Genomic DNA, 27,292 nt, shown 5'->3' on the forward strand with positions numbered 1-27,292 from the left:
CAGTTTTGCTGGATGAGAGGCTAGAAAAAATAAAGGCCTCATTACCCATAGCAAACTAAAAAAGAAGAAAATGCAGCCCAAGATTGCCATGGTTACAAGGATTAGATGTGGTTAATTTGCTTTGTACATCCAGTGCTCCTGGTGAACAGTTGTGTCGGAGCAAGATCTTGACCTGGTCTCTGATCTGTTTGAGCTTCTGCAGAATATTTCAGACCTATGGGAGGAAGAGAAAAAAGCCTGGTGAGATCTTGCCATGTCAGCGATCCAAGAAACACCAGCTTTACTCATCAGGATAATCTAGTATGACCTTTCATTTGAGATCTTTCCTGTATCCCCATAGGAGAAGGGGCAGAGAGAACCTGGGCCTGGATGTTTTTCTCAAATGTAAAAAATTGCTTGACACTGAATTGTGAACTACACACTGTGCTGGAGTTAAAGTAAAACACCACATTTCTCCAATAGTCTGAATGTTTATATTGAAAAATAAGTGTGTATCAGTGTCTGAATCTAACATTGAACAGAGGCCTTCTAAGGAGCCTAGCAAACTTTGAAGTGAAGGCTATTATTTCTGGAGTGAAGATTCCTTCCTTGGCTCTCCTTGTGAACCCCTATATCTGGGAATCCCCAGAGAAACCATCTCACAGGAAATCCATGCACACTGAAAAGATACTGTAATCAGCAAGAGTGTGCTTCATGCAATTCTTCCCAAGGGTAAGCATTGAACTCTAAAGTGGATACTCATGAAGGAAAAAACAAAAGCAAAACCAAAAACCAATAGCCCTGCTATGTGTATGGCTCCTTAGATACTGCCATCCTGTACTAGTACTTCATCTTGGAGACATCGAAAGGACACTGCATCTTTTCAGCCAAGCCATGACATACAGGTACACCCATACACACGTACACATACACAATAAAATTGGAGCCTGCCCTTCTGTCCTAGGAGAGGACAGGCCCAGACCCCTCTGGATGAGTTGCCATAGAGCAAAACAGAGGGCCTGGTTCCTAGATAATTCAGGAAATGGCATCCTGAGTCACCTCTCCATACCATAGAGCCTCTAGGGGTTTCTGTCAGGGGTCCAGGATCTCCTCTGCCTAGAGTGGCAAGCTAGAGGTGGCCAACTGGGATGGGGAGGAGAGGGCATGGCAGAAATCCAATTTCTCCAAAAGAGGGTAACTCCACAGAAAGTCTTGGAAATGATCACAGAAGTGTAAAACTGGATGAGACATAGGAGAGAGCCTGGATAAGGTGCAGGATGGTTACATACCTACAGGTGGTTTTTTAATACCATAAATACCATCAGGCTTGACTGTCTTTATGATTACACATTAGGGCATTCTGCCCATGATGCTTCATTCATCCTACCTGCTGCTGCTTAGTATAGTGGTCTTTGATCTTCTGGCTGCCTTCTTTACATAGTATTTTTGTTGCTATGTTGCATTCTTCCAATGCAGTCTGATCCCATACCAGCTGTCTGTTCTCACTCCTCAACATCCTGACTTTGTGCTGGATGAGCTTAGATTCAATCAGGAGGTGGCAGTTCCTGAAGCTGAGACACAAACAAAACATGGTGATTACAGGCAGCATCCATCCATCTTCCTCCCATTCCTCCAAGCACCATTCCTTCTTCATGGGCCCTGATCCCCAGACAGCCCCAGACAAGTATCCAGATTGGCCATAAAGGGAGATCAAATCCAGAGGACTGCCACTTTCCAGAAGACCCAAGATACTTTTGAAAACCCTGACACCAACAGGGACTCATGTATCTCTCAGAAAAGAACATGGTGTCTATATGTGCTTATGAGTCTGTGGTATTAAAAAACCACCTGTAGGTATAGGGAAAAATTCTCTAGGAGTGAAGAGACCCAAGCATCACACTATCTTTCTATGTTTCTCCTGGAAACCCCATCTATGAATCTACTTTCAGAGCTCAAGAGGTCCAAGGTTGATTGATATCTCCATCATGGTAGAAACCTTTCAATCTTGAGGATACTGTGTTGGAAAGGACAGTGACTTGAGGGGCTCCCAGACTCTTCACACTTGGTCAAAATGACTCTAAGATGTTAAAATCTTAGTGCCTAATTTGAAGGAGGCAGGCTTCCTCTTTAGAGACTAAGAGTATAGAACCTGAGCCCCATGTTAGTTCAAAGACAAGGATTGTCAGACATATCCTGGGCCTATTTCTTGGGTCATGACCCTGTTAGTCACTCACCAGTAGAACTGATTTTCTTTAGTCAACTCCTTGCACTTGGACAAGGCCTCACTGATGTCCTGGGGCATTCTCTTCAGGTCAGTCATCACCTGGTCATGTTGCATCTCAAGCATATATGTCTCAAAGTTGATCCTGTGGGAGGGCATGGCCCAAGCAACAAATTGTCCCATGAACTAAGGATACAAGGATCATTTCAATTCAAGCTGAATCATGCTCTACCCTACCCCATATATGCCACTGGACCTAGCTCCTTATTACCTTTTCCACTTGGTGCTTATTAAAATTATTGCTCTTCAGCTTGGGCCATTAAGCCCAGGGAAGAAAAGGCAGGGTGCTGATCTGCTTCAGCTCCCTGAAGGGGTTTGAAAGAATAGACTAACTCTCCCAGAACTTTCCAGGAATCTGTGTCACAGGCCTGGGTCCACGTTAAATCTGTATGATTCTCCTCCTGGTTTTAGACAAGGAATTCCCAATCCTTGGTTCTATTGCTACAAAAATTCCCAAAGGACATAATCATATCTACAGGGAAAAGTCTTTATAACAAACCAGGAGATTCCAATGTGCATTCACGGTGAGCACAGAGGTCAAGTCCTCTGCTACTCAGAATGAACCTCCCTGGCTTCCTCACTGTTATTGCCTGGAAATGGAGTCTTGCAAAACTCAATGATATATCACATGACACAGACTCTCTAGATCTTAAGCTGCACTCACAGGAACACACACACACAGGAACACATACACACAGGAACACACACATCCACAAAGGCACACACAAGCTCACATGCAAACAGTATCTCTCTCAGTCTCTGTCTCTCTGTCAGTATCTCTCTCTGTCTCTCTCTATCTCTTTTACACAAACACACACACACACACACTCACACACAGACAGACGCAAGACACAAGACACACACACACAAGACACACAACACAATCAGAATGCAAAATAATTAAAATGATTTGGCTTTATCTGAGAGTATAATGAACAAAATTTGAGAAAAGCAGTGATGAACTGCAGCCAATCCAGTCATACTGAGAGACAATATGTGGGACACCTCGCTCCAGCTGTTGACAGGACCAATGGGATCCAAATTATAGCCTGGTCAATTATGGAAAGGATTGGCTATAAACAAACTTTACCTAGCAACTCCCACAAACCAACACCTGTGTAAGCTTCTTAAATGGCAGGATGAGAGCTCACACATTACTACCTTCATCCCCAGACTGTGATTCATGCCACAGCCTCTGAATTACTTTTGGAGGAATGAAAAGTGCCTGTAACCCCATCTCGCTCCTATCTGAACTTGAAGTTCTGTGTCGACAGTCCAATCAGCAAAATTAATTTGGATATGCAGACAGCCTGGAGTTGTAGCCACCTGTGGTATGAGGGAATCTGGGCTTAACATGGATGGCCCAAGATAGTCAGCAGAAAACTGGGCATAAAGACTACCTGTCATTTAAATCCTTGTTAGTGTAATTGGCCAAGATTCCCTGAAGTTCTTCTCTGGCATTTTTTATGTTCTGGAGCTCTCTTTTGAGCTTCTCCAACCTCTCACATCTCTTCTCCTGCTCATTGATGGTGGGGGTTTGTGGTGATGCCTCCCCAACAGACCCTGTAGGTAGAAAAAACACTAGTAACCTTGTAGAGATAATAGGGCAGGGAAAGGGAAACCATGCTTTGTCCTACACAGAAGCCCGAGGAAGAGGGAAATCTAGAGACACCAAGAATCCCTGATAGTGCATCATAGGTATCTTCAAGCTGGGCTCCTCAGCTAGGTCCCTGTTCACAACCACCATCACTAAACATATGCCTGACTTCCTATTGTAATTGCCCTAGCCCTGAAATGCATAAGCTGCCCCAGGCAAGAATAAGTGGATGGCATTGTCAGCTCATATCTGACAACAAATCTGTACCTCTTAGCATACTAGCCAACATTTTTTAGTCTTCTTCAAATGCATGATGAGAGCTCATACACTACTACAGGAACCCCAGACTATGAATCAGTCCACATCACGTGTGTTCCATACCAAAGTGTCTGAGACCTTGATTCATAGGCAGGGGAATAGCCCTCTCTGTTCTTGGCATCACAAGCTCATGTAACCTAGAGGAAACTCTATTAAGATGAAGTGCATGAACACTCTATCCTGAGAACAACACTTTTCTATTCTCACAGAGCTTGCTCTGCATAATTTTCCATTCAGGAGGAAATTAAGATCTCTCAGCAAAGAAACTGCAGGCTTTTGAATACCAGGCTGTCTGTAAAACTAATCATCAGATATTCTTGACTCTGGTTCTACCATTGAAGAATCTGAAGTATCATAATCCCTATTCCTGGAAGGACCAGCTGAAGCCCACATACTCTAGGCAGCTCCCTGAACCTTGCCCAGGACTCACTGTGCCATCTCCATGACCAGTTGTTTCTTGCCCTTTCCCACACTGACGGGCGGCTGGACTCTTTCTGCCTTACTCTGGTGTCTGAGTGTATTCTATTCTCTCTCCGAAATACCCTGAGGAGCATGGACAACATGCCTCCTTGGGAACCCATGAGGATCTGAAGGAATACCCCACAAGCTGCTCTGGTTACCACAACAGTGGTGACATCACAGAAGATTCTAGGGTTCTCTTGGATACAAGAGATTGTCTGGGAAGTGACTACTGATGATGTCATCTGGAACTTCCATGGCCTACTGGCTTACCAGCTTGCCCCATCTTGACCAGTTTCTGAGGTGCCCTTTCCTGGAGTTTCTCTTTTGCCCCTTGGGATACCTCTTGGCAACTTCTCCTTCCAAAGCTAGAGATTTCTCTCTGCTTCACTACAAGTCCAGTGCATTGAATGGGGAGAGTTTGTTAGTGCATTGGAATGGGTCGCTCATCTTTGTTTGGATCCTTTTATGAGGGAGATTCTTCTCCAATATAAATCTACTTCTGGGGTCCATTCATGGAACAAACAGTCGATTTATCCAGGTGTCTCTGTTTCCCAGAGGCCAAAAACCTACTCTTGCACCTTTACTCTTACACAAGTTGGATTATATGTTTTAGAGTGCAACTGCCTTGGGAGGAGACACTGTTTCAATATATTGATCCGTGTGATTTCACACAATCTCTGATTTACAACCCCTTTTCTTTGCAATGAAAACTCCCATGTACTTGGCAATAGAAGAAGTCACTACAGGGGCAACATCAAATTGTAAATTTTATGTCCCTTCTTCCAGAGCTAAAATCTTACATTCTCTCTATCTCCAAAACAACCAGACAAAATAGGCATCTCTGAACAAAGGCCAAGAGGGACATTGAATGGCTGCTTCCTGGTCCCATTAGCTCTCACTTCTCCAGTATCTACCTTTGTAAGTTCCCAGTTCCAGGCCTGAGTCTGTTGGGGGTTGGAATATGATCCTGTATTCATGATATACCTAAGACTCAATTGGATGGATAGGGGATGAATGGCCTCGGGTCCAGTGAAACCTCCATTTTAATGGATTCATAATTTCAGAAGGGGCTCTCTTTGGCATTGACAACAGTGCCTTCTGCCTTCTTGACTTGGGTGTGCTGAGTGCATGGTAAAATGCCACCTAACCTCACAGGTGTAAGAGTGTAGATATCATGCAAAGCCTTTCCACATTGATTGTGTTGTCTTTGGCTACCACCTTTGGTTATGGAATATCACTACAACAAGGCCCAAAGGTGTCTGGGGAGATGGTGGGGTAGACAGAAGTATACTCTCTCTCTCTCTGGTAGTCAAATGAAGAGCCTTTATGGAGAACTGGAGAATATGGCTAATGAAAAAAAATAGTTATATTTTGACTAGCTGATGATATCTGAGCCTACAAAGCTATGGGGCAGGCATTCCAATAGAATAGTATAGGGATGAGTTCCTCCCTGTATTGGGTACAATAGGCCCAAAGTAAGAAGGAGGCTCAGTCGCTGAACTCTTCTGAGAGATTTGTAGTGTTTCCGTTAAGGAACTCTTCTTTACTTTCATGAGACCAGAACTCTGAGGTCTGCATATACCATGAAGGTTCCCATCTATTCCTAAATCATTCACTGTTTATTGACAGCTTTTGGCTATGAATGCTCTGCTATAGTTTGACACAATTCAAAGGGTGTGGTATAATTATTGGTCAAGTACCTTGAAGAGCTCCTCAGCTACTCTTTTAGAAGTTTCAGACTAGTGGATAAACGCATAGAAGGTTTCATTAAAAAAAAAACAGCATGGACTCTTACTCTCCCCCACCAGAACACACATCAGTGCAGTCAGTTTCCCACATTTGACCATTGTTTGGCCCCTCATATGTTCTCACTTCTGGCCGAAGTATCTGTCTTTACATGTATTTTACTATTAAGATGACATATTGCTTGGAGGAATTGAGCCATGCTGTTAAGTCCCGTTATACATACCTTGTTATGAGCAACTTAGAAAGTAGTGTGTATGCCAGTCAGGTAGTCTGTTGAAGGTTTGTTTCCAGAAACTTACCAGTATTTCCTGGCAGAGTGATCATTCCCTCTGGTGTCCACCACCAAATTTTGGCTTCAGCTATCTTTTAGATATTTTTACATCCCTTATTTCCCCTTGTTTATACAATGGATTCTCAGGCTGCAGTGGGTCACAGTATGTCAACTGAATGTCAGTAGATTCCACTGTTTTTTGTTTGTTTGCTTTTTGATTGGTTTATTCGAGACAAGATTTCTCTGTATCGCCTGGCTGTCCTGGAACTCACTCTGTAGACCAGTCTGGCCTCGAACTTAGAAAGCTGCCTGCGTATGCCTCTCAATTTCTGGGATTAAAGGCATGTGCCACCATGCACAGTTTACACTGATCTCAAACAATTTTTGGCATGCCAACTCAGTGACCTGATTACTTGTGACCACAAGGGGGTCATTAAGTTGATGTGCTTTGCCTTGAAACCAAGAGTATCATGGAGGAATTCAAAGAGTTTCCAGGAGAGCCAAGAATTCCTCTTTGTTTTTAATGTTCTTTCTGTGAGCAGTGATGAGCTCTCCTTCTCCATAGATCATAATATCCACATATTTATTAAGTAAAGCATATTGACATTCCTGGTAAATGATGACAGGTCTTTTCTTTCACCATAGATTTGGTCTATATATTTTGGGGCCAAATATTTTCACCTGCAATATCTCCTGAAGTCCCTGTGTACCTGGTTCCATATTTAATTGAGTTGTTCCCATCCATGTAGAATATTCACTCAGAATCTTTCATGGGATGTGGGGGTCCAATATGTTGAGACTGATCTGTTTCTTCATGTTTGTTTCCTCATACAATTATTGATGAGCTTCTGTGGGTCTTCATCTGTCAAGATGTTAGCAGACGTGATGACAGGGGGTTTTTCAAACTAGACTCCAGGATAGTCAAAGAGTAGAACTTTGACCCTTGCTTTTAACAGCCAGAATTTTGGTGTTGCTTTGAGAAGAACCTCAACTGCATGGGGTGATGTAAATATAAGATGCTGACCCAGAGAGAACTTCTCTGTTTCTTTCACTAGATAGTGGGAACCACCACAGCTCTAAGACAAGAGGACCAGCCTGAGGATAAAGGATTCAATATCTTGACAGGTCTAATAGAAACTTCTCACAGACCTAGTATAGTACTTCAGTCTCACCCAAGGTGCTCTTGAGGGTCATTGCTCTTCATTTGGTTCCCAGGCTCTGCTGTTCTCTGGGCAAGATAATAAGTTTACTCAGTACTAATAGGACCTTCTTTGAAGGAACAAGGATGTGGCATACAATTGGCTTGGGTAGTCCAGATACAGCCTTTTTGCACATGATACTTGATTGCTTAGTTCAGAGGATATTTGCTCTTTGGGCCATGCTCTTCCACAGGATGAACATTGAATTCACCATCATTAAATCACAACATGAGAAGACAATGTTGGATATGGAAAAAATGACCCAGTCAATAAGTGATATCATAGAGAAGTACAAGGAACTCATAGAATATAACTATTCCTGCAGGTGAGTCCCTGACACAGGTAAGGAGAAACACTAGGCAGGGAATGCTGGTGGCCTTCTAGGACTTTGAACAAAAATAAGGGCTCTAGTTCTATACTACCTGTTTCTTTTTTTAAAAAAAAATTATTTATTATATGTGTAAGTACACTGTAGCTGTCTTCAGACACCCCAGAAGAGGAGGTCAGATCACATTACTGATGGTTGTGAGCCACCATGTGGTTGCTTGGAATTGAACTCAGGACCTCTGAGCCATCTCTCCAGCTCCACTATCTGATCCTTAATAAGAGCCCTCCCTTGAGGCAAGGGTCTTGGATTTGTACCTCTTGGACTCAGTTTTCTTCAGTGTGACGAGTGTCCAAGACACTCCAAACTTTATTCTTCCAAATTCAGGATCCTCTGCATAGAAACCATTTCCACCATGCTGGGAATATCAAGCAACCCTGAAACTTTAGGATTCTGACAGCAGATTCAAAGTTCTGGGATCCATGACAAAAATGGAAAGAGTTTATACCTGTTGGGTCTTCTCTTCTCCCTCTGAGTGTTTTTGCCCTTTCCCTGCTGATTATTTTCTGGTACCCAGACATATAAGCAACCATGAGGAACATTTCCTCTTCTGTGATGTATATGGAAAACTGTTGGTGTTATGGTTTTCCGAAGTCCTTTGAGTCTTGTGGCATGTGGCTGATCTCTGCATTTGATCTACCTCAATTTGGTTTATACATGTTGGGTCTTCTCTTCTCCCTCAGAGTGTTTTTGCCCTTTCCCTGCTGATTGTTTTATGGTACACAGACATATAAACAACCACAATATTGGTGATACGGTTTTCTGAAGTCCTCTGAGTCTTGTGAAATGTGGCTGATCTCTGTATTTGACCTACCTCTATTTGGTACTGATGGGTATAGTGTGGACTCTAGTCTGAGGCTGTCCAGGGATCAGGACTCTTGTAGGGATCCTAGTTCTTAAAAGAGTGGCAGAGAAATGTAAGCTTGCTTGAAATGACCATTTTTTGTTTCTTTGTTTGTGGATCAGCTTCAGGCACTGTTACCTCGTGAATGACTGCAATTAATTGAAGGAAAGAGTAAGGATGTTGCTGAATGAGAACAGGAAGCTGCTGGAGGGGCAGGCTGAACAGGAAGCATCCTATGGTGAAGAAAAAGGTTCTGTGATGAGGCCAGCAAGAACATCTTTGTCACAAGTACCAAGCAGCAGCAGGTAGGGTGATGTGTATCAGAGGCAGATTGCCCTCATGGCTCACTATAAACAAAGACAGTCCAATGTAACAGTCCACCAACTTACCAGGCACTTGCCTATGTCTTCTCCAACTGTTTATTTATGGGATCATCTACAAGGCTTTTTGTGGAGGTAGCCTTTATCAAGAAACTGTTAGTTTGAGAAGTAAATTTTTCTGTTCTACTAGAATCTGCAGTTCACTGTGGGAGATAAGTTGATTACACATCACAACTCTATATGACATTGAGTTTGAAGGGTGCTGTGTTGGAGCCCTTCTTTAGAATAGTAGAGTGCTTTGCAGGAAGATGTAAAGGCCTTCAAAAGTTTTGTGGGGAGCATGTAGATTTCAGGTAGGAAGTAGTTTGGAAGGATGAGAGCTTAGTGGGATTGAGAAATAAGTGGATTTCATTGTTGCCTTTTGGAAGTTTTTGTCCCCCACCCCTACCCTTTCCCCTGTAGATCTTGATTCACACTGAGTGAGCCTGAGTAGCAGCTTGTCAGTCCTATTTTCTTTGAGTGCTGTTGGAGTTGGAGTTCCTGGGCCAAGCTTGTGGTCTGGAGCTGGCTTGATGAGCAGGGATGTAGGAAAGGCTTCTCACAATCTCACTTTGTGTGAGAGTTTTGAGACTTCATGAAAAAATTTCACTCTATATGCTCCTCATTCTGACCAAGAAGAATGTTGTCTAGATCTTTCTATTTCCCCAGTAAGAATACCAGAGATGTGTTTCTCAGTTGAAACATCTGCTCTGCATTGTCTAAATTTTTGTTCCACTAGCATGACAGATTCTTCATTGTTTTTTGCTCCCTTATGATTTTATGGGTGTGTGTGTGTGTGTGTGTGTGTGTGTGTGTGTGTGTATGTGTGTGTGTGTGTGTGTGTGTGTGTGTGTGTGTGTGTGTGATTATGGATGCTTATGCCAATCTGTACCTTTGTGGGTATTTTGTAAGGCCAGTTAAGGACATCTGATTTTGTGTAGTCATTCTCTAACTTGGTTCTTTGGGCCTACGTCTCTCAATAAACCTGATACTTCCTGTTGTTTGATGTCCAGTAGAGTTTTCATTTCCTGTCCACTACCAGGTGGAGATTGTCTCTTATTTATATCAACAATTCATTAAACAATAACACTATTTTTAAAATTAGTATAACATTTATAATTTTTCCTGCTTCGAGTTATTGCCTGGGCTATTCTGGCTTGTCTTATTGGCTTAACCATGGGCATACATAGAAGCCTACAGTGCTCACTCTGCTGACATTGTTTTGCTAACTATATTTTGGGCATGGCTTTGTTTCAGGATAGATTCTCAATCAGAGTTGTGCAGAGTGCTGCATTTCAGAAATGTCACAGCAGGTCATTTAACTAGAATTCTCCTGACTAATTTTGAGGATGATTTAATATAATATAATAAGTAATGTGTTGAAAAGATCCTGAGTAATGTCCAAAAGTCACAGTCTTCCTCAGATGCTAAAAAGGACTCAGTGTAGGTTTAGTGAGAGGGCCTTGAAGTGTCAAAACGGGCTTAGTGGAGGCTATAGGTAGAAAGCTCTTTCTTGGCAATTTAGTGCTGTGTTGTCCAGGATATCTGTGTAGAGCTTATAATTTCCTGGTAGGACAGCAAGTATTTGCATATAAAATATTCCTGAGGAGGAGATAAGTACAGGTCAGGGCTGCAAAGCCCCCTTAAGTCTAAGAGCCTTGTGCACATCATAGGTCCCACTACATGCTCATACAATAGAAAATATGCTAGATAAGAGCAAGAATTTCATTGTTGTATGTGTGTTTGTGTCAGTCTTTGTGTGGTATGTGGTGTGTGTGTTGGTGTGTCTGTGTGTGTGTATGTGTGTGTGTTTGTGTACCAGCTATGACTCAGAGTGTTTATTCTAAGTTGTGTGTTTGTGTAAGGCAAAATGCCTTTGCAAGTGTTTGTGGTATGGATGCTTGAATATACAGCTGTGTTTGTGTGTGTATATATGTTTGTGTAGACGTGTAACCATGTCTGTTCTAGAGGCCAAGCATGATGAAAAGCCCCTGAGATTACACTGCACGCATAAAAAATCAAATACGGCAGTCAAATTAGTGTGCAACTCTACCTAGCTTCCCAGAAAAAAAAAAAAAAAAAGGACACAAAAACTCATGTAAAGTCAGACTCTCAACTGGCTAGTGGCAATACTACTGATCCTCATTGAAATCCTTTGGAGAAAATCATCAGAATATGGTACATAGTGTTGAGGAGGACGTTGGTGTATAACATCCATGTGTTATGTCCCTTTTCTGCTCTGGAAGAATCATGAAGGGCCACTGGAATTTCAGGTGTCTCACTGTGTATTCTCAGCATTCCAGATTCTTTTCGTCATTGCCTGCTACCATTGCCTATCCAGCTACCTATACTCAGTAAAACGTTGCCTTATCATATGTCTTGGATTCTAATCATTGAGAGATTGAGTTGCATGTGGCTGTACATGCATCCAGCAGAATTCCCATAGCTGTGGTGCAAAACAGGGGTGTTTCAGGAGCCCCTTGAGGGTCATGATAATCTAAAGAACTCACACTATGTTATCTGTGTAGCATTCTGCAATTGCTGTTATTCAAACTCATTTTCTCAGTGTTAAAATCAGCCTCAATGGGGGTTGGGAGAAATGAGGACCTTCAGACAGGTCTGGTAGTATAAAATCAGGTAGGTGTTTGAGAAGTGAGGTTCAGAAAGTAGAAAAGAAGTCCCCTTTGACCCACTGATTGCAGAACAAGGAGTCGATATCCAGAAGGTCTCTAGGGCACATGAGGTCTGTACTGGTCCTCGAGTAGTCCAGAACAAGATGATATCCTGATGTCCATCAGCTAAAGAGTGAAATTGTACTATGTGATGCAGCCCTTTCATGAACTATTACTCAGTGTTCGATAATCCATGCAAGTATTTGCCCTTCAACAAGTTAGCCGCATCTTACTCAAAATATCCCTGACACAGTCACATTATTGGGAGAAAATTGTTCCATTTGTTCCTATTTATAGTGACTTCCTATTTTTCTGGGATCATACCTTTGGACACCTAGTCAGTTAGGCAATGACAAAGGGAGCCTCTAATGGAAGGAACTGTTTTCTTTGGGAAAAGACTGAAACAGTGAAGGAGAGGCTAGTCCAATACCACCATGTGATCCTTTGCTGGCAGACAAGCCTACTCTACATACCTTTTGGAACTTGCTAAGACAGATTGATACTATGCCAAGAACCCTGATTCTGAGTCTGTGTTTATGAGGGGAAAGCTTATCACTGACTGAGCTGTCTATATGCTTTGCTCATTATGTACCTATCCCATTCAAGACTTGTTTTTTATGACTCCAAAATATCCTGGAAGATTTTTATAATAGCATTACCAAGGAAACAACACTAAACTGGTTACTGAGGTATACTGTGCTTGTGTTGTGTGAACACAAATAATTAGCATATTTGACAGAGTGCTCTACAATAGTCTCAGATGTACAAGTGTGTTGTTATGTTCCTTCATGACCATCACTTTTTAAATTCAGTTCCTAGTGTTAGAAATATTTTCAGTTAACACATTCTTGCTGATTATAGGACCCATGCAGTGCCTGTGGATTTCATGTGATATGTTTTCTCTGGTTATTTCCAGATATAGGGGTTGATGAGTGGTACCCTGTCAGGATCCTGCACTAGAGAAATAATCATAATCTTCGCTTAATTCTAGGCAGGTTCCCCATATGGCATCCACATGATTTTCTAGGTTGTTCACATCTCTCTTGAACTCAGATTTGGGCATTCCTACAATGTTAGTATTCAATATATTATACCTGGACTATTGGAGTAATATAGTGTTTTTCTTTTAAACTCCAGTACAATGTGTAGTTCACAGCTCAGTTTCTAGCAGTTTTTAAAAGCTGAGAAATAATTCCAAGTCCAGGTGCTCTATGACACTTGAGGATGCAGGGAATGACATCAGCCAATGATGGGGATGCAGGGAATGACCTCAGCTAACAATAGGTCATAATATATTATATAGCTTAATAGATCTAGTGTGGGATGGAGAGCTGAATTGACAAATCCTAATCAGGCCGTTGTTCCTTCCTACACTTGATGTGAAATACTCCAGCAGAACCTGGAACATGGAACAGACTAGGACAAGGTCTCCTTTGAAGATAACTTCTATAGGGGCATCTCTGCGTGTGCAAAACAAATATTTCATCTCATCTCCAGTAATCATGGCTATCATCTGTTGCATTTTCTTCCTTTACTTTTGTTTCCTTGCAATGAATAGCTATTAATTTCATCTGGGTTCTGGCTCAGCAAGAGTGAGTATGTAGAGGGATTCAGACATGTGCTGAGACACATCAAGAGCTGCTGGGAAAACAGGAAGATTCTGAGAGTGTAAATTTTTCTTGTCCTGATAGGTCATCAAGGAAAATTAAAAAATCATTCTACAAAATCGCAAAGTCTTTGAGCCAAAGTCTGTAACATGTTTTCTGCTTAGTGTTGGGTGTCCTTATTCTTCAAACCCATATTCCAAAAAAGGAGACCTACTTAATTTTCTCTTGTAAAGATTGTTACCAGAAGTAACTTATTTTCTACTGTGTTGCCAAGGACAGTCATGGGCTGTAAGTCTGTGCAGCAAAATAACAGCCAAAGAAGGCTCTTTACCACAATTCTTGTTTTTAGATTTTGGTTTGAGCTTTGATTAATTTTGTTATTTGGTTTTCTTTTGTTTCATTAGAAGTTTTTTTGTTTGTTTCTTTGCTGTTGTTTTGTTTTGTAATTGATTTAATATTTTGATAAGGCTATACACTGTACATATTGACTGCCCACTTTTAGTTTCTATTGAGTAAATTGGATATATCCTAAGAATAAAACAGTGATCTCCAACTCTTCACTCTTAAGAAACTTCTTTATTCAGATGTGGTATCATCCTACTGAAATCTCACACCTATCAGACACAGATGGATATACTTAAGGGGCTTGGGTTCCATAATGACTTCCCAGCCAGATTGAGCTACAAAAGTAATAGTTTGTACATTCAGTGTGTCTAGTGTGTCCAACTCTGTGAATTCCAACTTCAAGATGGAAAAATTATCCATGCTGTATCCTTGCATGTCAAATATTTATCTGCTGCTAAAATACTGTGGACGATAGTGTTGAACAAATTAATGGGAAATATATCAGTATTTCTGAAATGTCTTTCAGGAAATAAAAACATATTCTAAGGGAATATAAAAGCTGTCAGAAAACACAGATATGTATGCTTCTGCTTTCCTTCAAATGTTCTACCAGTGGTAACTACTACTAGAGATATTCATATTTAGGACCTTTCGAGTAGGGATTTATCATTTTTTGGTTATTTTGTTGTTTTTCTTTGTTATGAGAGTGAATTTTGTGCTTGACAATACATTTGGTTCCTTTTTGCGTTTTTAACACAAACACAGTGTGTAGTTCAGTATTCAGTATACAAATGTTTTTAAAAGCTGAGACAAAATCCAGGCCCATATGCTCTATGAGTTTTCTCCTTCTTCACCACCCCCCCCGTGGTGATTCTGCTTGTTATTTGGAATTATTTTATATTTATGCATGATTTGCCTTCTGTAGGTCTGTGCAACTTTTGCATGCCATTCCAAAAGGCCAGAAGAAGTTATTGGGTTTCACCTGGAACTAAAATGACAAAGGACAGTTAGATGACATGTGGGTATTTTGAGAAACATATTCTCAAATGAAGAGCTATCTCTCCATCCCCTGATATGCACTTTTGTCCTTCTTTGTGTGCTATATTAGTGGAATGGATCATACCTATAGAAAGTGGTTCTTGAGATATGTTTACTTTGTTGTAAAAAAGTAGAAGCACCTATTTCCTTTCAGAGCAAAAGCAGTTTAGAATGTGATTTGAAGTTTCTCTTGTGATAAGAGAAGCAGGTTTTGGGAGCAGCAACACCAGGTAACAGGGACAAATCATAGTGCAGAGCCCATCACTGACACTACCACAGGAAAGTGGGCAATGCAGAGAATACTTGCATAAGATAATGGAGCTGGTGCCAAGTTAAAATCCTGCAATTGCAGTGGCTTGGAAAATGAGAAAGAGCCTTCCCAGATGGTGCCTGAATGGAGTCCTCCATTTCTTTATAATAGGAAACATGGTATCCATTTGAGTAGCTGGTGTGTACTGGAGATCCAACCCCTGCTTTGCATGTTAGGGCTCTCATGGGAAATCCTCTACCAAAGCACTGAATGTGTCAGAGGTACTTAACTCTTAACTGAGTACTTCTCCTAGCTTTCTGATTCTGTACATTGCACACAATAATCCTTGTAAGAGTCCCAGTGTTTTGACTTAGTTTGACTGGGATATAGCATATGACATATTTCATACTTTATTATTCAGGACTACTCTCAAATGTTGTGTGAAACTAATTTCAGAACATCAATAACTTTTACATTTTTCAGGTCCAAATATTGTCTCTATTTCATTTTCTAATAATTTCTTCAAAATGTCTTTGAAAGTTATGCATTAATCTCGAACTACCATTACTCAGTTATTACACAGTTTCCAAGATGAGAACACACAGCATACACCTGGGACATTTTGATCTGTGCTGTACTGAGCGCTTAAATCTCAATTTTTTCATAGTTTAAGAATCATTACATTAAGAAACATCGAGTTTCACAGACTACACTAGGGAAGAAGAAAAAAGAAACAGGAAATTCAGATATAATAGAATAATTATATACATCTAGGCCAGCTGAAAAGCAGTGATGAATTCTATACAGTGATTATATAGGACTAAGGTTAAGATAAAGCGGAATTACGTTTTAGTATGAAGAGCTTCCACAGGCTATTGAGATGTTTCTATCACAGCCTACAACAGGCAGGCCCTTATTTCAAATTGCAGGTACCCAGGAGGAATGTGTCTCCTGATTCTCAAGACCACAGACACCATCCTTTTTTACAAGTAGCTGCTGCAGGCTGCTGAGAGGTTTCCATTTTGACCTGTTGTGGGCAGTCTCTCTAGTTGCATGCTCTCTCCATCACCCTTTAAATGTAAAAATGCAGAGACCCACAGGCAAACATTAGGCTGTGGTCTGAGAGTCTTGTGGAAGTGTTGGTGGAAGGGTTGTAGTAGCCAGAAGGGTTAGGAAGCCACAAGAGGACCTACAGAGTCAACTAATATGAACCCTTAGGGGTTCACAGAGACTGATCCATGAGCCAACACCATGTAGGAGTTTGAACTAGGAGCCTTACTTAATGAAACAGATATGCAACTTGGTCTTCATGTGGGCGACTAACAACTGGAGTGGGTGCTGCCTCGGATTTAGACTCTGTTACCTGCCTTTAGATCACTTTTCCCTAGCTGGGCTGCCCTGTCTGGGCTCAGTGAGAGAGGATGCACTTATTCCTGATGCAACTTGATGTGCCGGGTGAGTTGTTACAGGGGAAAAAAGGAGGGTCACTTACTCTGGGGAGAAGGGGATAGGGAATTGTATGTGGGGGGGGGGGGGGGATTGGGACATTGATTATGACTGGGAAGAGAAGGAGGGACTGTGATCAGATGGAAATAAATAAATAATTCAATGAAAAAATGCACACCCACTGGCTCTTGGAGACTTTCTGTTCAAGTATGTCTTTGATCATTTTCTTCATGGTCTTCTCTCCCTTCCCCTCCAGGCAATGCTCTACTCCTTCCCTATCACCTTCTTTTTTGATACAAAGTTTCAGTAGAAACAATTTAAGCTCATCTGGACTTGCTTCCAAACAAATGACTCAGACTATGCTTACATCATTTGACTCTGACAATTACTGTGAGGTGGTGGTGCACACTTTTACTCCCAGCACTTGCAAGGCAGAGGCAGGATTTCTGAGTTTGAGGCCAGCCTGATCTACAAAGTGAGTTCCAGGACAGCCAGGGATATTCAGAGAAACCCCGTGTTAAAAAAACAAAAACAGAGACAATTACTGTGGGTTTGGTCACCCCTAATCTGCTTTTCTACCAGCTCACCTGGCTACCTCCCCAGTGGTGCACCCCAAATACTTGCTGTTTCTCCTCCATATGCACACAGGGTACCTCTCCTCCATGGTACCTTTTCTCTTTTCTTTTAATTTCTCCTCTTATCTTTCAATTCTCCACCCACAACCAGATAACTAAAAACTCACATATGTCTATTGCCTCCATTAAATACCAGTTTTATTTAACCAATGGTTTTAAATTAAGCAACAATATTTGCACAACAAAATCATTTGATAGGAGAATTCTCTCCTAGTTCCAGACCTTCCTAGGAACAGAATTTAGCATTACAATACATAGCAACAGATGGGAACTCAATGAAGTTCTTAGAGTAATAAAGGTGACTTAAAATTTCTTATGTAGTCAAGGATGCTCCTGAACTGATTCTGACCTCCTCTCCCAAGTGCTGGGATTACAAGCAATGTTGTGAGATGTCAGTAACTCCATTTTCAAGGGATATGAGGCCTTCTTCTGTGTCTCCTGACACCATGTACCCACATCATGAATGGAAATACATGGTGCCAAAAAACCTGTCCTAATGTGGGTTATGCATCTTACTATATATGAACTGGTGGGAGTATTTCCTTATAATAACTATGTTTAGCACTCTTCTGTTAGGCTAGGCAGAATCCCCAAAGCAGATAATTCATTAGTCCTCTGGATGCACTTGCCTTGGAGCTGAAAGAAGGCCTGGGTTCCACAATTTATCTGTGAATATTTGCATTATCCCTTCCTACAAGTACAAAGTCCCCTTAACTGGTAAGCCTAAAACCTCCAAACCTCAGAAACTTATTTGACTTGATCCCGTATAAAAAACATAATCTCCACAAACTGTTTAGACTGCATTGATTTTATAGCATTCTGTCTGCCTGTACCTTTCCTGGCATTAAAGGCAAGTGCCACCATACTAGGTTAGATTGTTATGTCTTGTCAGATTGAACTAGATCATTGGGCCATTGTAAAGTGATCTTCTGGTACACATAACAGGAAAGTAGGACCACATCCCTGTCATGTGAGTGTCCACGGAACAAGGTGGTACATGATTAATCTATGTGGGCTGAAAAGAGAAGGAGAATGTTCTTCAGAGCAATGAACTACAGCAATGGCTATTTCTTCTTAACCTTGAGCCAACTCCACTGTGTATATTCAGAAGAGAAAGCAATTGTCTCAGCAGCAAATTCACAAGACAGTGACTTTCATCACTCTCCTTATGCTGCCTAGACCACAGATCCAAAGACCTTCTAGTAGTGGGAATACCTTCTACCTGGAAAACTGTCAGACACTCTGTACTAGGCCTCTGCCTGCACCTCACATTCCACTGTCTACTCCCAGGTCAATTTAATCGTTTCAAAGCCTACTGTTGTAAGCCTGGGCATATGCTTCCATCTTTGGGTCCTTTGTACTTTGCTACTGGTGTCTGCTTAAACCTAGGAGTGCTAGCACTGTTAATCATTTCACTCTGTGTCACTGATAACTGTTATTTTGTCAGAGGAAGATATTAGCATATGGCAGTACAGGCGACCAGGAGCAGCTGTGCATCATCCAGGCAAATCATCCTCACTCAAGCTGACTCTGACATCTAGTGAGGCTTCAACAGGCCACAAGGATTAGTGTAAATTTCATCACAGTTTTTTTGTCTCTTTGAAGTAATCAGAGGTAGACAATAAAACAAAACTATAGCAACAAAGAAACAGCAGTGAAACAACAGCATCTACTACAGTTGGCCACACATGTATTGAAAACCATTTAGAGCAGTTTGGAACACATGAGGTTCACACCTCAGTTACAAATTCCCTATATCCATAATCCCTAACCTGCATTTCAGTTGTTGGTCTGATGCTGGCCTCCTTGGTTTCTCTAACTTCTGGGCAACAAAAGAAAAATAAAAAAGTACTGAATCTCTGAAATGGAGCACAGAGTCATATAATTACATGAGTGTATCAGATGGAGAGTTCTCAGTGTAAGTGAGCAGTGGGAAACTTTAGCTGATGAGACCTGGCACCCCCACCTACATGAAAGTCAGAGGACAATTTATGGAGTTTTTTCTCTCCTATGATGTGGGTCACAGGGAAGGAACTCAGGTCTCTATGCTTGGTCACATTACCTTTATCCACTGAGCCATCTCATCAGCCAGTCTCCAGAGATACAGAATTTAATGATCAATGTATTGGTATTTATATTCTGGGTTATACCCGAATTATGAAAACTTTCCCCAGAGAATATATCTACTCAATTAAGGGCAATAATTGGAGTCTGGGAGGGATCTATGAGGAAGGTGGCAGACTTTAAAAGCCTCCATGGAGCCTCACAGTTTTTTTTGTCTCCAACAAGTCTGAATGAGATGGGGTACTTTTTCCTTCTCTTTGACCTCCCAGTGCTATGATTGAACCTAATAAATGTCCATGCTCCCTGAGTTACATTCCAGCCCTGTAACTTTATTCATCTGTTACAACAGCTACAAGGCAAGTGGCAATTTGAGACTCTATAGTCAGTTTGGCTGCTACAAGATTGGTCCTTGAAAATGGCTGACAGAATGCTTTAAAGACTAGGAATATCTATCTGAAAGAGAAAAGGAAGTGTCCAAGTCCACTCTGCATACTCGGGACAGTTTAGTGGTTTAAATACTGATGTCAAGCTGTTATCTACCTGTACAAATAGCATTACTAGATATCAGGTAAGGTACCTGACAGGTAGCATTTACCAAAACAGCCAAGCACTACACTGAAGACTTACAAGTAAATAAGGCTCAGGACCCACCAGAGAATTAAAAGATGGACAAGAAAAGCCGTATCACGTGATAATGATTGGTTTCCTGTGTGTTTACAGATGTCCCTTTCTGTGTCACAGTCAGCTTAGAAAGAGAAGGTGTCCAAAGACAGTGAGCAACTTAACACATCCCTCAATCCTTCTCAGGCTTCTACTTAAAAGCCCTGGTTTGACAGCATCAGGTTGGGGATGCAGGGGATTAATTCCTTCACACATTAAGTCTCTGTCTCACAGTCTCAGAAATGAGATCTGTTCCAGGAGACCTTCACAAGCATGAAGCATCCACTGGAAAAAGTACTTCCTCAATAAACTCTGAGATCTAGTGTGGTTAAGATCAATATCAGCTATCGCTCTCCCTTCCTAGCCTTGCACAGACATGCTCTCCACCATTGGCATGTGACCTCTATTTCAGGATCCATCCATGCAGGATAGTTTGAAGTTTCATCCCAACACTGGTTAGCTGGCCTTAAATTTTTATTCCTTCGTCCACTTCTACTCACTGAGGAACTTCTCAATTCTGCATTTCATCGATTAGGCATTTCATGCCTAGTCTGCAGTGTTATCCTACATGAGAGGTGACAGATCTGCTTCAACCTTGACAATTCTATGGCATCATATTGAACCCACAAGAGCTCTGAATGGGTGTCAGGTAACCTAGGAAAATTAGCATTCCATCTTCAAGCACCTGAACCTATAGGTCTCCATAAACTTCTATCTTTGATTTTGGATGATCTTACTAAATTAAAAACCACACAATCTGGAAGGACAAAGAAGAAATGTAGAGTAGGGACAGGAAAGAAGGCTCTTCCATTAAGAACATTTGTCTATCCACCAGAGGACCCAGAGGGCATCTAACAATCCTATTAATGCTTCTCTGGGTTGAACATAATGCCCTCTTCTGGCTTCTGGAGGAATTGCATGCATTTGGTGCACAGATGTGGTCCTGGTGGGATTTCTAGAACCCCTCTGGGCACCCGTGGGGTCCTGCCCCATGCGCCTGGCTCACTTGCTTTTTGCCGGTTTTCTGGTACCAGGTGAGGGTTGCAGCAGGCAAAACATACTTATAATAAAAAAAAATAGCAACGCCCCAAATTCAAACAAATAAAACCCAAAAGGCTCCAAATGTGTAGTCACATTAATATTACCTTAAAAGAAAGCCATGTCTCAACATGTCTGGGAAATCTCAACATGGGTAGTTGGAAAGTCTTTTTCTGGAAAGTCAGTATTTCTGCTTTACAGTTATCACCAATGCTGTATTTCAAGGAAATGTGAGGCAGATAGCTCTGGGTTTCCTGATTTCTTATGAACCCCAAATGAATATTTATTTCCTAAGAAGCTTTAGAGCTTTAGAGTTGTGACTCTCAGAAGTAGTGACACAAGCGCTGCCCCTTCTCACACCTGGGCGACCTATGTTTACTGCCCCCCACCCCCACCATCATAAGGCGGTTGCTTGTGCACGGGTTGAAAACTTAAGGACCAGTCCCAGTTAGCTAGAAAAGTCCCGAAGTTACTTTTTCAGGACAGGATGGGTGAAAGTGTGATGGACCTGCCTTTCCTACACCCTTGGGATCTTAGTGTGTGTGCGGGGGTGGAGGTGGGTGTGGGGGGCACGACACTTCTCCCCTTCCAGGGCCCCTCACTCTCCCACCTCTAGTAGCCCCAGCCCTCCCCTACCAGATGGTCTGTCCTCATTGAGTATCCACCAGGGAGGTCCTCCCAGTCGGAGACAGAATTTCGTCTCCCACTAAGCTTGCCATACTCCAAAGTCCATTTGTGAGAGCGAGTCCCTTTCTAATGTCTGCCTGTAGAAAAACTGAAAGTAGAAAGAAAGGAAGCAATCTCCAAGCAGATGTCTGACCACCCCTACTCTCGAAGTCACTACTCACAGCATTGGGTTACAGGGTCCTAGGAGCCCCAACTCCATTCTGCAGCCCCAAAAGGGTGAACAGCTGGTGCTTTCACTCCAACTTCCGAATTTCCCCAGGTCACTCCGTACCCCGCAGGATTAGGACCCCATAGTCAGGGAGGGCAGCGGAGAACAATGATATAGGTATAAATATTGAGCCTGGCTCCTTCCCTCCCCCGCGCTCCAGACACACTCTGGGCTGCTAGGCACGCCCCATCTGGTCCTACTGCTTTGCTTGGTGCTTATCCCTGAGGGGCCCCAGCAATCTTTTACTGCAGGAGCCCTGCTGGGGAAGAAAAGTAACTTTTTGTTTGTTTGTTTGTTTTTGTTTTTTGTTTTGTTTTTGTTTGTTTGTTTTGTTTTTTTTCTGAGAAACCCAGCCTGATTAGACAGCCAGGGCGGGGCGGGGGGGGGGGGGGAGCTGGTGGAACCCGGTGGAAGTCTCCCAGGCAGTCTGATCACACTTTCTCCTTGTCCTCCTGTCTCCTCCTCCTAGGTGCAGAGATTGTGGGCAGACTCTGTAATCACTGAGGAGGGGGAAGAGGAGGGGTTGGAGCTCTCCTGCAGTGATGGCACGGGGCGCCCTTATGATTTGGCTAGGTGGAGTTTCATGGAGGCTGCACCAGAGGTCCTTCCTTCTAGCCTGGCGGCCTCAAGTCCAACTCCATACCTCTCCGAGGCCTGTAAGGCAGCAAGTGCGCACCCCGGTTCCACTGTGCCCCACCTGCAGCCTGCGGCCAGCATGGAGAAGGACAGCCTGAGCCGCGCCTATCAGCAGTATGAGTGCATGACAGAGATCTGCTAAGGCGCCTATGGGAAGGTGTTCAAGGCCCTCGACCTGAAGAAAGGTGGCCACTTCTTGAATCTGAAGCACATGTGAGGGCAGACAAGTGAGGAGGGCATGCGGCTGTCCACCATCCGCGAGGTGGCGGTGCTGAGGCACCTGGAGAATTCAAGCATCCCAGTGTGGTCAGGTGAGCTGAGAGCCCTGGCCATGGGGTCCAGGAAGGTGCTGGGCAAGGGGCAGCTGGTGGCCCAACTAAAGTTAAGAGTTGAGTTTCCCCAGATAAAACCGGTGACCCTGCTAGACAGTGCAGAAAAGTTGACCTGCGGTGGCTTCCAGGCAGCCAAGCTATTCTGAAGAGCTTTCTTTCTTCCTGCTCCAAGGGGTCCAGGGATATTGGGTGTCTTTTAGGGACAAAACCAGACAACCCCAGAAATGTCCCTCCAGCCCTTAATTAACTTTTCCCGTCCGTGGGGGGAATTTTTGAGAGACAGAGTGAGATAGTTATCCAGCTTGCAGATAATAGAAGGAAACTTTAAGGGTGGAGCATAATGTAAATAAAGTTTAAGAAAATGCAGAAATGTGCAAAAATGTGTTGGCCAATCACACCCACAGTGGTGCCTTTTTTATACAGTTGTAAATTGGCTTCTGATAGTCTTAGAAGTTCAGAAGTTTAGAGTCTGACACCTAGTGTTAAACATTGTTTGAAAAATGTCTTTCAAGGCTGGGTACTGGGAACACTGAACCAGGAAGATCCAGAGTTCAAGACCCTCCTGAGCTACAAAAGACCCTGTCTGAGAAAAGAAAGGGAGGGAGAGTAGGTAGTAGGGTGGAGGGCGATTGCATCTCAAAAGGTTTTCTGATTGTATCATTTAGTATCTGTGGACTAGTATGATCTGACTTAGAATGCCTCTCTCACAGAGGTTAGATGTGAGTCTGTGCTTTAGATACTAAAGCCTCTGTTTTCCCTGGAAGAGTTGTGCAGGTGGGGGTGTTCCTAGCCCACTCTCCTGTGATTGAAGAGAATGGTGTTTTCTTGAAGACTCTGGGATTTCCCTATTGTGCCTTTTCTCATTCTCTTTTTAAACACATGCATAGCTGGAAGTTAAAAGGGAAAGCACAGACTTTTCTACAAATTAGGTGATGAGTTAACATTCTCAGCTCTTCATTTTAGAGGGATGATCTTGGAGTCTTCATCCTGTCTTCTCATTCCTGTAGGGATTCCTTACAACAAATATGTGCCTACTGTATGCCCTGGTGCGTCCCAGGCTTGATGAGCCAATAGTGTTCTGCACACAGATTTGCTCTAGTTTTATGGTTCATAATCTTGAATTCTGGAGCCTTTGTCAGAATAAGACTGTACGGCCAGAGTGTTCCTATTCCACAGGTGAGTTCTGTTTGTCATCCTTATAGACCTGTGATGGGACATCTGTTTGTAGACAAGGAATTGTCAATCCTTGGTTCTATTGCTTACATAAATTCTCAAAGGACATAATCAGTATCCTCAGGTGAAAGCCTTTATAACATACACCAGGAGTTTCCAGTGTGCATCTAAGGTGAGCACAGAGGTCATGTGCTGTGCTGCTCAAAGTGAGGCTCCCTGGCATCTTCATTATTATTGCCTGGAAACTGTGTCAAGCAAAATCTCAGGCCCCAGCATACTACACAGTCACTCTAGATTTTAAGTGGAACATACACACACACACAAACACACACACACACCACATAACTAAACACAATCAGAATTCCAAATAAACACACATTATCTAAGAGTATAATGAACAAAATTTGAGAAAAGCAGTGATGAACTACAGCCAATTCAGTCATCGTGAGAGGCAGTATGTGCGACCAGGCTCCTCCACCTGTTGACTGGACTAGTTGGACCCAACTTACCTCCATGTAAACTGCAATCATGATTGGTCATAAACAGAGAGGACCTTGTATCTCCCACAAACCAACACCTTTATAGGATTTTTACAATGCAGAATTAGGGCTCACACACTACTACCCTTATCCCCAGACTGAGATTCATACCACAGGCTCTGATTTCCTTTTGGAGGAATCAAAAGTGCCTAAGACCCATATCACTCCTATCTGAACTTGAAGTTCTGTGTCGAAATTCCAATCAGCAAAATGAATTTGGATATGTGGACCGCCTGGTGTTGTAGCCTCCTGTGATATGAGGGAATCTGCGGTTAACAGAGAGGGCCCAAGACAGTCAGCAAAGAACTGGGCATAATGACTCCCTGTTGTTCAAATCCTTGTTAGTGTAATTGAGTAGGATTCCCTGGAGTTCGTCTCTCTCATTTTTGATCTTCTGGAGATCCCTTTTGAGCTTCTCCATCCTCTTCATTCTCTGCCCCTGCTTATTGATGGTGGAGGTTTGTGGTGATGCCTTTCCAACAGTTGATAAACACTAGTAAACTTGTAGAGATAATAGGGCACGGAATGGAGACACCATGCTTTGTTGCACACAGAAGTCTGAGGAAGAGGAAAATCTAGAGTCACAGAGAATCCCTGAAAGAGCAGGAAAGCTATCTTCAGGCTGGGCTCCTTAGCTAGATCCCTGTTCCCAGAAACCATCATTAAGCATATTCCTCCCTCCCTATTGCAATTCCCCTAGCCCTGAAATGCATAAGCTCTCCCATGCAAGAATAATTGGAGGGCATTGTCAGCTCTTATCTGACAATGCAGTCTGTTCTACTTAGCATAAAAAAGTTTGACCATAAACATTAACACCTAACATCTCCCATAAGCCAACACCTGTCCATGCTTCTTAAAATGCATGATGAGAGCTCCCACATTACTACACTAACCTCAGACTGTGAATCAGTCCACGTCTTGTGTGTTCAATGCCAGAGTGTCAGAGACCTTGATTCATGAGCAGGGGAATATCCCACTCTGTACTTGCCATCACATCCTCATATAACCTACTGGAAACTCTAACAGGATGAAGTGCTTCAACACTCTATCCTGAGAACAACACTCTGTTATCCTCACAGAGCTTCCTCCGGGCATATTTTTGCCACTTGGGATGATATTAAAATTTCTTAACAAAGCAAGTACAGGTTTCCCAATTCCTGGCTCTCGGCAAACTAATCATCATAAATTCTTGTTTCTGGGTCTGCGATTGAAGAATTTTGAGGATCCAAATCGTAAGCCCTATTCCTGAAAGGACCAGCTCAAGCCCACATCCTCAATGTAGCTCCCCAACCTTTGCGCAGGAAATATTGTGCCTTCTCCAGGACCATTTCTTTCTTCCCACTTCCCAAGATGACAGAAGGCTGGCCTCATTCCTCCAAAGTCTGGTCTCTGTGTGTATTGTATTTTCCCTCCAAAATAGCGTGAGCTGCATGGACAACATGTTTGCCTGTGAAACCAATTGGTTCTGAAGGAATACACTACAGGCCTTTGGTGTCACCACAACAATGGTGACATCACAGAAGAGTCAAGGGTTCTCCTGGATACAAGAGATTGTCCAGGGATGTGACTACTGATGATGTCACTGGGAACTACCATGGTGCACTGGTTTACCAGCTTGCCCCATTTAGACCCGTTTCTGAAGTGCCTGTAAAATTTGATATTCCCCCTGTACCTGAGATTCCCTATTGCCATGAACAAGGGAGTTTTAATTAGAAAAAAAATGGGATTCTCTCTTTTGACCCAGGGGTTCCCTTTGTCACCTTCTCCTTCCAAAGCTGGAGAGTTCTCTCTGCTTCACTACATGTCAAGTGCTTAGGATGGGGAGAGATTCATAGGGCCTAAACATGGATAGCTCATCTTCGTTAAGGCCTAGAGCTCTAGGATCCTTGCATGTGGTAGATTGTTCTCCAATGTAAATCTACTTCTGGTGTCCATTCATATAACATATAGTCCAATTCCCCAGGTTGCTCTGGTTTTCAGAGGACAAAATCATTCTCCTGCACATTTAATTTTCTGCATGTTGGGTTATGTTTTTTAGTGGGCACATACCTTGAGAGGAGTCATTGTTTCAATATATTGAGATATGTGCTTTCAAAAAAGCTCTGTTTTAAGATCAGATTTTTTTCAATGAAATTTCCTTGTACTTGGCAATAGAGGAACTCAGATACAGGGGGAATATCAAATTGTAAAGTTTATGTCCCTTCTTCAAAAGCTAAAATCCCACATTCTCTCTTCATCCAAAAGAACCAGACAAAGTAGGCATCTGTGAGCAAAGGTCAACAGGGGTCTTGGATTGCTGCTCTGTAGTCCCATTAGCTCTCCCTTCTCCAATATTTACCTTCTGATGTTCCCAGTTCCAAGTCTGAGGCTGTTGGGCATTGAATTATGATCCCATAGTCGACTACAAGATACGTAATACTCAATATGGTGGATAGGCAATGGAAAGGGCTCAGGTCTGTGGAAACCTCAATTTTAATGGGTCCATAATTTCAGGATGGTCTCTGTTTGGCATTGTCATCTC

General features: G+C 42.5%; 2 protein-coding genes and 1 pseudogene across 2 annotated transcripts in view; 2 read left to right on the forward strand and 1 right to left on the reverse strand.

The window, feature by feature from the left end:
• The window catches only part of LOC147001816 (uncharacterized), a 104,439-nt gene that overhangs the window by 15,426 nt on the left and 61,721 nt on the right, over positions 1 to 27,292 (forward strand). The window contains exons 2-3 of the transcript XR_015044646.1: positions 8,047 to 8,178; positions 9,205 to 9,387. The gene's annotated coding sequence lies outside the window, so the exon portion shown is untranslated. The remainder of the gene's footprint in view (positions 1 to 8,046; positions 8,179 to 9,204; positions 9,388 to 27,292) is intronic.
• LOC147001817 (disks large homolog 5-like) lies at positions 102 to 26,212 on the reverse strand. Its single transcript, XM_085828614.1, has 7 exons — positions 26,114 to 26,212; positions 7,827 to 7,882; positions 4,606 to 4,718; positions 3,661 to 3,823; positions 2,214 to 2,345; positions 1,367 to 1,550; positions 102 to 214 (listed from the first exon to the last, which is right to left on the reverse strand). The coding sequence occupies exons 1-7, from the start codon at positions 26,210 to 26,212 to the stop codon at positions 209 to 211; spliced, it is 753 nt and encodes a 250-aa protein (XP_085684740.1). The 3' UTR covers positions 102 to 208.
• Positions 8,093 to 25,016, forward strand: LOC147001818 (uncharacterized; annotated as a pseudogene).

The sequence above is a fragment of the Mus caroli genome, unplaced genomic scaffold (genome assembly GCF_978045245.1).
Source record: "Mus caroli unplaced genomic scaffold, Mus_caroli_1 scaffold_12, whole genome shotgun sequence".
Taxonomy (NCBI): domain Eukaryota; kingdom Metazoa; phylum Chordata; class Mammalia; order Rodentia; family Muridae; genus Mus; species Mus caroli.